We start from the raw sequence: 12610 nt of genomic DNA, 5'->3' as shown, positions 1-12610 counted from the left end.
GAAGAAAGGGACACATTGAACCCTCCTCACTATACTTATGATGTTTTGCACAAAATAACAGTGGGCTAGATACATCTCAGCAGAACTAGACTCACCACCTTGGCCACTGATTGAGTAGAGTGCTTCATTGCATTTGTGGTTTGAAGGGTAGTTGATATACTAGAGCTGCAATTGCCCACCTTTGGGTCCCTTCCTTGCCATAGAAGATGCACCCTATTTTGACCCTTTCAGGTGACATCACGTTAACGTCTCCATCACCCTACCCACCCTGCCCCCTCCCCCATGCTCTGACACATTCCAGTCAAGCGTCTGCATCCGATTGGCACATGGTGCCCTGTAGTATAGCTCAGTATGGACCCAAGTTTGCTCAACTGTCATCCCCCCATTAGACAACTACTGCCATCCCCAGAGAGATTCTACTTTTCCCCTCTCTTCCTACTCTTCCTACATGTCCCTCACAACCTTTACCCCTTCTTAGAACATTCGAGAAGGCCCCTTTTCAGGTGAGGGTATAGACCCCCTCGAGTCCCCAAGGATCAGATTGAGTGCATCGGTCACCTCTGTATGCCTATATAAGTAAGTTGCATGTTACCTTGCTTACCATGATGCTCAGCTGTGGTAAGATCCTTCAAACTTTGGTTGTAGAACAAGATGCCATGGGTATTGTTAATGTGCGAATATCTCTTTCCCCGCTACTGTATGCTGTTCCTACTTAAATCTAATAAAAAACTCATGCCAAAAATATTGATTCTGGTGGATTCCTCGTGGCCTGTATGACATCTTAAAAGGTCCCAATTTAGATATCAGCAAACTGACTCAGACAATTTGTTGTAAGCTCTGTGTCTGAGAGTGCAAAAGTAGAAAGATACATTAAACTGACGTCAGGCGCAGGGACAGCCTTTATATACAGCTCCCTACAGGCCCTTATCACAGCGTCCATGCAGCACTTCCAGAGCAGTACAGTAACACCGCAGAGCCACATGACACCACTTGCCGGCATAAAGAAGCATTGCTGAAGAATTCTACAGATTCATGCTGATGCCTGGGGATATTCTAAACATGAGGAATCTGTGATTAGGTAGAACATCAACCAGAAAGGAAAATAACTTGTTCATTTGGTTCTTAACATAGCAACATGTCTGTCTTATGTCACGGATTTTTTGAATGTTCACATCTATAAGTCTTTAAATAAGCTTGCTACATAAAATTGCATGTAGATTGATGCCAGTTTTTTCCAGATGAATGGTTTATGGCTATCACAAGGATTCAGGATTCATCTGTCATGCTGGCTAACTGGTACCCATTGTAGCCCATCTAGTTTTGGTGAGATGTGATATATTTTGTGGACTTTCACCCCATAATACCAAGAGCCAAATTCTCTAAAGTGTTCAGTTGTGCTGATATGATGTTAGGGATGCACAGTTTCAAGACGTTGACATTGATTTATTTAAGAGTTGTATAAATGACTACTTGGCTGGAAAATAATACAAAGAAAGAAAAGTAATTGTTATTCCTGATATCCTTGGTGTGATTTTCTCCCTAAACATTTAACCTTCTCCCCTCCTCTTTTTATGAATTCATTTTTGTTGACATTAGGACTCTGTGCACTTTACGACTGCTAACCAGTGCTTAGGTGCTTATACTCACTCTCTAAAATATAGTACCATTGGCTTACACGTGATTGGTATATTTAATTTACTTACAAGTGCCTAGGAAAGTGCTATACCATATACCCAGGCCTGCAAATTAAATGCTACTAGTGGGCGAGCAGCGCTGATTGTGCCACCCACAGACGTAGCCCCTTATTACATGTTTCACGCCTGCCTATGTTAGAATAGGAACCGATATACTGTCCATAATCCCAAACCTGTAAGCAATATTGTTCAATAAAGCGCTCTGACACCTCTGTTCAGGTACGGGTCGCAATACATAAAACATTTTTAATAAATAAATCCAAGCAAAATCTTAGAAAGAGAAGTCACCAGAAAGCTTCTGCAAAAGTGTCGCACAACCTCCTCCTGTATGATCACCAGTCTTGATTGAGACCTTCTCGAGGCCGGGAATAGGTCTTGGCTACCATCAAAGAAAATCTTCTCACCACCCTTGACGAGGGACAGCCGGAGGCTCAGATGCTCTCTGGCCCTAAGGCTGACCGGTCTAACTGGACCTCAGTCATAAATTTTTGCACATTGAATTTGCAGCATTGCGAACAATTCCATGTGTGTTTCTGGTAATTTTTGTGAGGGTTTAGAAAATATCGTTGTCAGAATAACGTCCAACATGAATCTCTTGTTCTAAGTATCGCCTGCAAAAATATCTTCCCATTGTAGTTAAGAATAGAAAAGCTAGGCACAGTGGGGCGTGATTTCTGTAAACAATATTTAGTACACAATTTTTATTTCGAGTGATTATTTTTTAGTAAACAATATTCTGGAACACAGCCATTTGTGAAACCCTGAAATGTCAGAAAGGTTTGAAATCATAAATATAAAACTATTATGTAAAGATATGAAACAATACATTCGTAAAAGGGTCCTTACTTATTTCCTCTAATATCCTTAACACAGCTTTTCACCCGATCGATTATTTTAGTGTGGTCTGTGTCGAATGAAGATTCCAGGTCCAACTTCCCTATCAAAGATGCTTCCCCTCTGTCAGCTCCTTAACTCTTGATAAGGTGGTCACCTTTGTCGACAAACACCCTTATGCATCAAGCCAAAATCCAGTCGGTAAAATACCGATTCGGTAATAGCTCCCGGTATTGTGTTAAAAATACCCAATCCCAATGCATCAACCCAAAACCCGAGCAAATAACGAATCGCTAATACCAAAAATGCTAATTTACCGAATCGCTAAATACCGAATCCGCAATTACCGAAATCACTATTAGCTCCCGGAAATTGCCAATAGCAAATAACGAATCGCACCCCAATGCAAGAAAACTCGCTAATACCGAAAATCCCAAAAATCGCTATTTTGCCAGAGCTAAATAAGGGGAATCAAAACCTGGAGGTAAAGTCACAAAAAAAAAAAAAAAAAAATCCTACATGTGCAAATGATTGAGGCAATCACTAAACCCTTAAATTTGGCCCAGGAGACCCTGTTGGCTCCCCCAAAATGGCTGCCCTCTACGTGCTTGCAAGGAGGATGCGGATCAATGCAGCAGGACAGCGCAGGAGAAGGGTACAGGAGAGAGTGTTCAGACTGCGCATAACCCTGCTCGGCCAGAATGAGGACGAGGTGTACCAGAAATATCGCCTCAATCGCGCTATGATCATGCGCCTGATTGCAGACCTGGAACCATTACTGCAGCACCAGACCCACCGGACAAATGCAATCCCTGCGCACGTTCAGGTACTATGCAGCCTGCACCTACTGGCCTCTGGGAGTTTCCAGGGGGTAATTGCGGTTGCCGGAGGTGTTTCGCAAAGCGCACTGTCACGCTTCTTCCAAAAATTCCTAGATGCCATGCTGACAATGCTCCACAGACACATCAGCTTCCCCACAACCCCACGGCAGTTGGACCGCACAAAACAGGCATTCTACCAGGTGGCACAATTTCCACATGTGATTGGATGCATCGACTGCACGCATATCCCCATATGCCCTCCGTCAGCAAATGAGTACCTTTTCAGGAACCGCAAGTCATACCACTCGATCAACGTGCAGGTTGTGTGCGATGCCAACAACATCATAACGGACCTAGTGGCACAATTCCCAGGGAGCACACACGACTCATACATCTTCCGCAACAGTGGAATGCACAGGCGACTACTCAATGGCGAATTTGGAGAGGGACTCCTGTTAGGTAAGTAGAACTACGCTTCCCCACACCAACACCACACATGTATGTACATCACCAATGCTAAGTCTATGCTTCCATCTTCTAGGTGACAGTGCTTACGCCCTGCGGGAATACATACTAACCCCATACCTAAATCCAGCAACCCCGCAGGAACATCGCTACAACGCTGCACACATCAGCACGAGGAATGTGATAGAGCGGACTTTTGGGATTCTCAAGAGCCGCTTCCGTATCCTCCACAAGACTGGCGGCGCTATGCTATACCAACCAGACACATGCTGTCGAATAATTGCTGTATGTGCAATGCTGCACAACATTGCCACCAGAAGGGGGATACCCATGGAGGTGGACAGGGATGACGACCCCCAGGCTGACCAACCACCCGCCCAACGACGACCGGCACACATCCCAAACACAGCAGAGGGCCATAGGAGGCGGACAGACATAACGCAAAATCATTTTTGACCCTGGGTAAAATGAGACATTACAAGTTGGTGTTGGGTGCAACTGTTTAATGCACAGTAGCACTGAGGAATATGCAACAGAACTAGCATTGTGAATCATGCTCCGATTGCATAAATGTAAATAAAAGGTTCCTTAAAGTCAGGCCTGTGCAAACAGAATAATTGGATGGCCATGGTTGCTCCACCATGGACCTGCAGCATGTACAAATTCCTAGTGCCGCTTGCCACGTACACCAAGCCTCCGCTCAGGTGCATCCATACCCTCACCACGGCCTGTCCCCGTGGAGGCACGCGAACTTCGGCGCCTGGTGCTGGCCTCTGCCAGTGACACGCTGCTGACACTGGAGGCAGCCTCACTGGTGTCATCCCCTCCCAATGCTGCAGCACTGCATGTGCTGCTCTGAAGTTGTTCCACAGCAGTGGTGATGTGTCTCAGTGACTTGGCAACATCACCGCAGAAGTGCCCAAGGTCCACCTGCAGGGAGACTGTGCGGCGTGCCAACACAGCGGTGCAGTTGCTGTGCCGTTGTATGGCCTTGGTAGCGGCGGCAGAACGCAACATTAGCTGCCGGTTACTCCTCCTCTGGGACTCATGGCCCTCCCTGATGGCACGGGTGAGCTCACGTACCTCCTCCCTGAGCTGAGCATTGCCATCAGCAACCGCAGTGGTCTGGTCCCTGACCGCCGTGCCCATGTCCCTGACCGCGGAGCCCATGTCGGTGACTGCTGCAGTCATGGCGCGCATCTCCCTCGCTAGGCGCACGATGTTGCAGCTGATGCTAGCCACATGTCTTCCCTGCAGGTTCTGTGTGCGCATCATCCTCTCCTCAATTGCAGAGGTTGTTGAGACATCCTGGTCAGCTGAGGAGACGGAACTGCGACGGGCCCTGTGACGCCGTGCGTGTCTTGAGCCTCCATGTGGTGCAGCAGGTGGTGTGGATGTGCGCTGCGTGGGTGCCAATTGAGGGGGGGGGGGTTGCCATCTCCTGCAAGGGCGCAACTTGGTGCCTGTGCCTCTGCGGTATTGTGGCTGCACTGGCTGCAGGCTGGCTTGCTGGTGCCGTTGCTTGTGGCGCAGGTGGTGGTGCCTTGGCTTGTGGCGCAGGTGCCTTGGCTTGTGGCACTGGTGCTGGTGCCGATGATTGTGGCGCTGGTGGAGGTGGTGCTGGTGGGGTGGCAGGTGTTGGCGGTGCGTGCGCATCCTGCACAGTCTCCTGGTCTGACTCCACGGGTGTCTCAGAGATGTTCAGCTGGTCGCTGTCGTCAGAGTCCCCAGGTGATGCATCTGTGTGTGAAACAGTGCATGATTAGTGGGATGATTACACCTACATAGTGTTGTACCCATCAATGTCCCTCTGTGGTCCAACAAATGAACAGTCTACAGCCATGTACAACATATGTGTTGTGTGAGGATTTACGCCTGTGCCTGCACTCTGGGCTGACTAGACTACAACTCCCAAGATGCAGTAGTGTCATGTGTGGAACTGTCTGTGCCAGAGCTGCAGACACAGTGAGATTGGGCTGGGGGCATGGGTATGGATTTACGCTATGCTGGGTGTGGCACAGGCATGCATCTTACCTTGGGCACTTGTGGCTGCGCCGGACGTGTCCATCTGGATCACCCCCACGACGGCTTCCCGCTCTATCGTCCCTTCCACAAGGTCCTCCAGGGCTGTGTTGGATGGTGCAGTGCTTGTTCCGCCTCCAGTCCTTCTTGCCTCCCGGAGCCTCTCTGCAATCCTCTCTTTTGCGCACTTCCGGAGGTCATACCACCGTTTTTTGAGATCGTCGATGCTGCGGCTAGTGACGCCAACCGCATTGATCCTCTCACGGATGCGCTGCCAGATGCGCCGCTTCTCGGACTCAGGCACCTTGAGGGACAGCTTGCCAAAGAGGCGGTCGTGTTTGCTGGCCACTCCCTCGATGAGGTACTCCAGCTCCCTGTCTGAAAACTTCTTCTTGCGCTTGCGTGCAGATTCAGCGCTGGATGGCACTTCCTGCGACATGATGGATGTGTGCTGTGACTGGCAGAATCTGTGTGGCCTCACTCTGCACAGCCTGTCCTTCTTTCCAGCTCCTGTCTGCTCCTCTGTCGAGGCTATGTGGGTGGGGCAGCAGTATTTCCTGGTTGGTGATGTCATCAGCCTGTTCCCGGTGCGACGCGGCAATTTGCGATTTCGCTATTACCGATTCGGTAATTGCTAATTCGGTATTACCGAACTCGCTATTAGCCAAATCGGTATTACCGAACTCGCTATTTGCTAGTGGGGCCGTTTGCGTGCCCCGCTATTAAGGAATCGGTAAATTTAGCGATTTTCAAGGAATCGCTAAATTTTACCGAATCTGTTGATGCATGCCAATTACCGATTCCTTAATGGCGATTCCTTATTTTTCGCTATTAAGGAATCGGTATTAGTTTGGTTGATGCATATGCCCCAAAATCCTGAGACTAAGTTTCAGGAACTAAGTTAGATTATTGCAACCTGTTTGCAGTAACTATGCAAGAAAATCTTTCGGGATCCTCGTGTTCACTGTGGTCCCCAGTGCTCGCTCAGTCACCCAGACAAGACCCTGTGTTCATGCTGCTTCCAGTGGAGGGACGCCTGTTTCTGTATTTGCTTCAACCTTGCTGTCATTATTCACCTTTGCTGACAGGCGTTACTGTCAGGCTGATGCAGTCGAATTTTAACACCTACTATAGTAGGGATAGCATCCACATGACGGCTTCATGGCAAGCGATTCAAGTGTGACCTCTTAGAAGGCCAACTTTCCTAAATAATAAACTGAGTCAGAAAATGCAAATAATCAAACTGCTTTGTTGGCCTAAAAATCGTTTTTCAAACCCGTAGAATCCCTTCCAAAAGCAATGCATTCTTATATGTGAGTATTAAGAGACATTTTTTCATCAATGAATAAAATGTAAAGTTATTTCGGAGGCTCAGTGACGTCAGAGTGTTCCTTATTTTTGCAGCTCGAATCCTGAGGATGTTGACGTCACCATCGCAGGGGATACATGTGCTGTTCTGTCTGCCAACAACACGCACATCATCTGCAGGACGGCTGCGCACTCTCCCTCTCAGCGAACAAAAGTGAAGGTCAACATCGGTGGCAAAGGAATGGCAAAGCTGGTAATGGCAACACTACTTCTCCACACTGGCTGTAGGCACAGGAAATACTGATTTGTTTTATGAATCTCGTTTTTGATTTACAGTAAGGAACAAAACATAAACGTTCCATAATCCTTCTTCAGAGTTTGTCATCATGGTTCCACATTTAAATTTGCAGGTCTCATGCACTTATTGTAGTGCAGCGTTTGAATCTAGCATTCTTTCACATCAATTCCCACTGTCTTATCAACCCCTATAACGTTATAATAGTTACTTAAGGTGCACACTGACGTGACCGTGCGGTGCTGCACTTCCGGGATGCTGTAGAGCTGTGTTATAGCTCGCCAGGGTACTTCTTAAACATAGCTTTGCTTTTAAAACTTGTAAAGCCATTTTTAAAATGTATGAAATTGTATTGCCTACCTGCACGATTGAGCTGCACTTTCCCTGACTGTGCCGGAGTTGAAGGGGAATCAGGGAACGGGGCCGCCATTTTGGTTAGCAGGCTAGTTATTTTGAGCCCACACGCTACTTAAAAGGCACGCTGACGATACCGCGCGCACCGGGCGTGCCGCTGATGTGCCAAAGGCACGCCCATCTGTGCCCGTTTGCGCTCGGAATGGGCTTGGGGCCAGTCCCCCTGGCCCTCAGAAGCCAGGATCATGGGTTTACTCAAGAAATTACCTTCTTGCATTGAACCCCAAAGGTAATAATATCACATGTCCCTATTTAACACTCAGGGCCACTCCAAAAGAACTGATGGCAACCTGTAAAAACTGTCGCTTAGCTCTTCCCCATATCCTATTTAATCCCATAAAAACGCCAGAACACACGGAAAATACACAGGGAAGACCTGAAGCTGATACTATGCGGTGCTTTCTACTAAATGCTAGATCACTGATAAAACAACACGGAATGTTCATTCCTCTTGGAGGAGCACAATACACAATTAGCATTCATCACGGAGTCATGGTCAGGCAAGGCTTCAGGACCAGACCTTGCTAAAGCTACACCTCCAGGTTTCCAGTGCTACACCCAAGATAGACCCTTTCAGAGACGGGGAGGACTCACAATCATTTATCATAACTCTCTCCAGTCCTCCTTCCAAACAGCATCCAACATAGATTGCAAAGCACTATCGTTTCGTTTTTACACCGCCCAGCAGAATTCCTTTAAGGGTATTCTTCTTTATAGACCTCCAGGTCCAAGAGGCACCTTTTTAGTGTCAGTTGGGACTCTGTTAGAGGCCGGACTCTGTGGCGACTCTTTCACGATCTTGGGGGACTTTAACTTCCATTTGGAGGAACATCTCGACCCGGAGTCAATTTGTCTGGTAGAGGTGATGAACAGTGGGGAACTAAGACAACTCGTAGAGGGTCCAACGCATGTGGTGGCAGGACACACACTAGATGGGATTTTTTCAAACAATACTCTAATAAACTGCACAAAGATGTTACCACTGACTTGGATGGATCAGGCCACTGTTCTATTTGATTTAACACCTCTTGAACCTCACCATATAATTTTAGCATCAAAAAGGGAGATTGAAGTAAGAGCCTGGAAAGAAATGAATAGTTCTGAGTTAGCTGACTCTCTCCGGATGACGGCCCGTCATCTTCCCGCAGATGTAGAGGTTGCACAACTTCCTACACAGATTGGATAAATGTAACATGCAAAAAACTAGAATATGGACTCCGAAACGATCTCAACCTGCAGCTCCCTTGTATTCTGAAGTGTTGAGGAAGCAAAAACTTGTTTGTAAGAGCTTAGAGCGTATGTGGAGGAGAGATTACAATGATGTTGACAAAGAGTCCTATAAACAGAGCATTACTCTTTATAAAAAATTACTGCTCAGTACCAAAAGAACCTTTTTCACAGAGCAAATTACAGAGGCAAAATCTTCTACGAAGGGACTCTTTACAACAGTTGTCAATTTACCACCCCTTCTACTCCACAATCTCATAACAGTCCAGAGCTCTGCTAGGAAATAGCCACATTCTTCCAACAGAAGGAGAAGGCTATCTTTTCCTCATTAGGGGTCATATTTACAAGGGTTTTATCTCCGCTTTAAAACCAGATGCCCTATTTACAATAGGGTGCTAACATGTATAATCGCATGTTAGCACCCTTTTTCCCAACGCCTCACTTTGCATCTCCAATGAGATGCAAAGTGGGCGTTACTGGGCGTAACCCGGATGGACTACCTTGCAAATATCGCAAATATCGCTGATGTTTACATCGCGATATTTACAAGGCAGCCCACATGATTTTAGCACACATTAGATTAGATTTTTCGCCAAAACCTAACGTCTGCTAAAATCTTGACTTAGCCATCCCAAACATAGGGGGTGGATTATGCTGCTACGACCCTGTGGGTCGTATCAGCCAGGTTATCGCCCTTTTGCAGGGAACATCAGTGGAAAACCAGCGATGTTCCCTGCAAAAGGGTGATTACCTCGCTATCTCTGGAATTTTTATCGCCCTGGAGTAACACGTTGTTAATAATGTGCTACCAGGGTGATAAATTCCAGAGATAGCCTGCGATAATATAATTATCGCTAAGCACGGCCAGCGATGATTATCGCTGGCCGTTGTTAATATGGCCCTTTGTCTTTCCCTAACTGCACAGTTTATGGAGCCAGCCATGCCGCTGAGAAGTATATTTGAGCCCCAACCAATCCTAGATAAATTCTCACCTCTGACAATGCAGGACACTATTAATCTTCTGGCCTCTATCAATTCGGGATCACCAAACGACCCCTGCCCAGTTTCTGTGGTCAAACTAGTTCCTGAGCTAATCAGCGTGGCATTGACCCCCCCTTTTCAATGCCATTATTTGAGTCAGGCATTTCCCTAAGAAATGAGAAAGGGAGTCCATCCTTCCACTACTCAAAAAACATTACCTCGACCATAAGGACCCTAACAGCTATTGGCCAATCTCTCGTCTCCCCCTGCCAGCAAAAATTATGGAAAAAGCTATGAATATTCAACTCAGTACACATCTCCTTGTAAGGAACTCTCTAGATTCCACTCAATATGGTTTCAGGGCAGAGCACAGCACAGAATCAGCCTTTATAAAATCCACAGAGGAAGTAAGGGAAGCCCTGGACCAAGGAGGTCATGCAGCACTTATCATGCTGGACCTTGCCGCGGCCTTCGATACAGTCCATCACGATGTTCTGATGGACCGTCTATCAGACTTTGGGGTTGAAGGAAAGGCCTGGAACCTTCTAAAATCCTTCCTTACGGAAAGGATTCAAACCGTGGACCTAGATAAAGCTTGCTCACAACCTTTTTCCCTGCCATGTGGAGTACCACAGGGGTCCTCCATCAGTCCCACGCTTTGTGATGTGTATGTGACACACTTGGCTGCACTGATTAGATCTTTTGAATTCCAGCTGACGTCCTATGTAGATGATATGCAAATAGTGATGTCAATACGACCTGGACAAGAGGTTGAGAAAGGGAAAAAGTTCCATGACTGCATGAAAGCGGTCTGGTTGGCGATGACCGTGAACTGTTTGAAGCTTAATTCAAGCAAAACGGAGGTCCTCATTTTTGGCAGCAATGCCAATTTTTGGAGACCAGATCAGTGACCAGAAGAACTTTGGATGCTCTCGAAGCCAGCTATGAAATCAAAAAAAACTAGGAGTCTTAATTGACTGCAAACTGACATATTTGAAGACCAGGTAAATGCACTGCCACTACAAGTTTCCATCTTCCTAGAATGATAAGGAAAATGATGTCTTTCTTGCCGCTAACAGCCACAAGGTAGTGATAACATCCTTAATCTTATCGCGTGTGGACTATTGCAATAGTCTATACCTAAATATCCAGAAGAAACATCTAAACAGGCTTCAACTTGTGCAAAACGCAGGAGCAAGACTTTTGACTGGAACACCAAAATTTGTCTAGATCAAAAAAGGAATAATACAGCTGCATTGGCTCCCAGTCAAACAGCGGATTCAATTCCAAATCCTTATGCCCAGTCTTTAAGGCCCTCCGTGGAGGAGGCCCAGAACACCAAAACAGTGTTCTAAATGGTATGCCCCAAGAAGAGTACGCCTATCGGCTGGAGCAAGACATGTGGTTGTACCCCCATTTAAAAAAGCCAATGGGGGGAGAAGTTTCACTACATGCGCCGCCAGGACATGGAATGAGCTTCCTTTCCACCTCAGGAACACCACAGAGCTGTTGACATTCAGGAAGGGACTTAAAACCTGGCTCTTTACTTCTTAGGTCAACACACACCTTGTCAACCGGAAGGCAGTACTCAGCGCGAGGACACCTTTGGGTAACCGGTGTGCTTAAGAAATACAATTAACATAACATAACATCCCTTAACCTGTGCCATGTCATGTGAAACATATCCTTGCGATAAAATTGCTGCTTTTTGAATTAAGACCCTGTATCAAAGACATAGATTGGACCACAGAATCAACAATCAACCTAACATATCAGAAAGTATATGTATCACCTTCATCCAGAAGGTCCCCACCATCTCATAGTTCCACCATAGAGGTACAAAAGAACCTGATGATGTACCGGACTCAGGCAATTTCTCACAAATTCCAGATACATGTCTGTGCAACAACACATTTGTAATGAATCAATTTACATTGAGCATTGCCAATTGCTGTTCAGGTCAGCACTCTTTTGTGTATTGGTAAGTTGTGTCCCCAGATCACCATCCCACTTAATCTTAATACCTTCACTCACACTTTGGACACTGGTATGTAAACTTGATAGATTTCGGTTATAGGTTTCCATCCCTCACTCTGCTATATCAGCTGTTCAGTCTCCTTATGCATATTTTATTTATTGAATTATGCCGGCCAAGTCTTGTGAAATCTGCTTGTCATTTTGTATGTTTCATATAATTATTTCACATTTCCCTCCTTAAGAATATGCCTCAATTGTCTGAATGGCCAGGAAAAGGTAGTAGATCTAAAGCACCACCCAGTGGCACCTTAAGGCTCCAACCTGACCCATGGGGAACTCTTCTGTTCACTTAAGGACCCCATCTGTGCATCACCTAACCCAATTTGCTCACATATTCATTTCAGTAGGCAGACAGTACCACCATGGCCACAAAGTGATGTGGCCCATTTCACCTCTTGGATTAGATGTCTGTCCCCAACCCAAGGAACACTCTGCCCATGAGGACAACAACCAACAGAGGTGACTGACAGCTGTCAGGATCCATAACCAGGCACCAGGCCTTCCAGGGGTGT

The 12610-nt window shown here is 46.5% G+C and overlaps 1 protein-coding gene across 1 annotated transcript in view; it reads left to right on the top strand.

The window, feature by feature from the left end:
• LOC146830898 (fibrocystin-L-like) overlaps positions 1–12610 on the top strand; it is a 1500901-nt gene that overhangs the window by 942033 nt on the left and 546258 nt on the right. The window contains exon 44 of the mRNA XM_085605087.1: positions 7241–7397. Within this exon, the coding sequence (XP_085461213.1) occupies positions 7241–7397 (157 nt within the window). The remainder of the gene's footprint in view (positions 1–7240; positions 7398–12610) is intronic.

Source organism: Triturus cristatus, chromosome 5_1 (assembly GCF_964204655.1).
Source record: "Triturus cristatus chromosome 5_1, aTriCri1.1, whole genome shotgun sequence".
NCBI classification, from domain to species: Eukaryota; Metazoa; Chordata; class Amphibia; order Caudata; family Salamandridae; genus Triturus; species Triturus cristatus.
The sequence above is the reverse complement of the archived record's forward strand: the minus strand, read 5'-3'. Positions and strand labels throughout refer to the sequence as shown.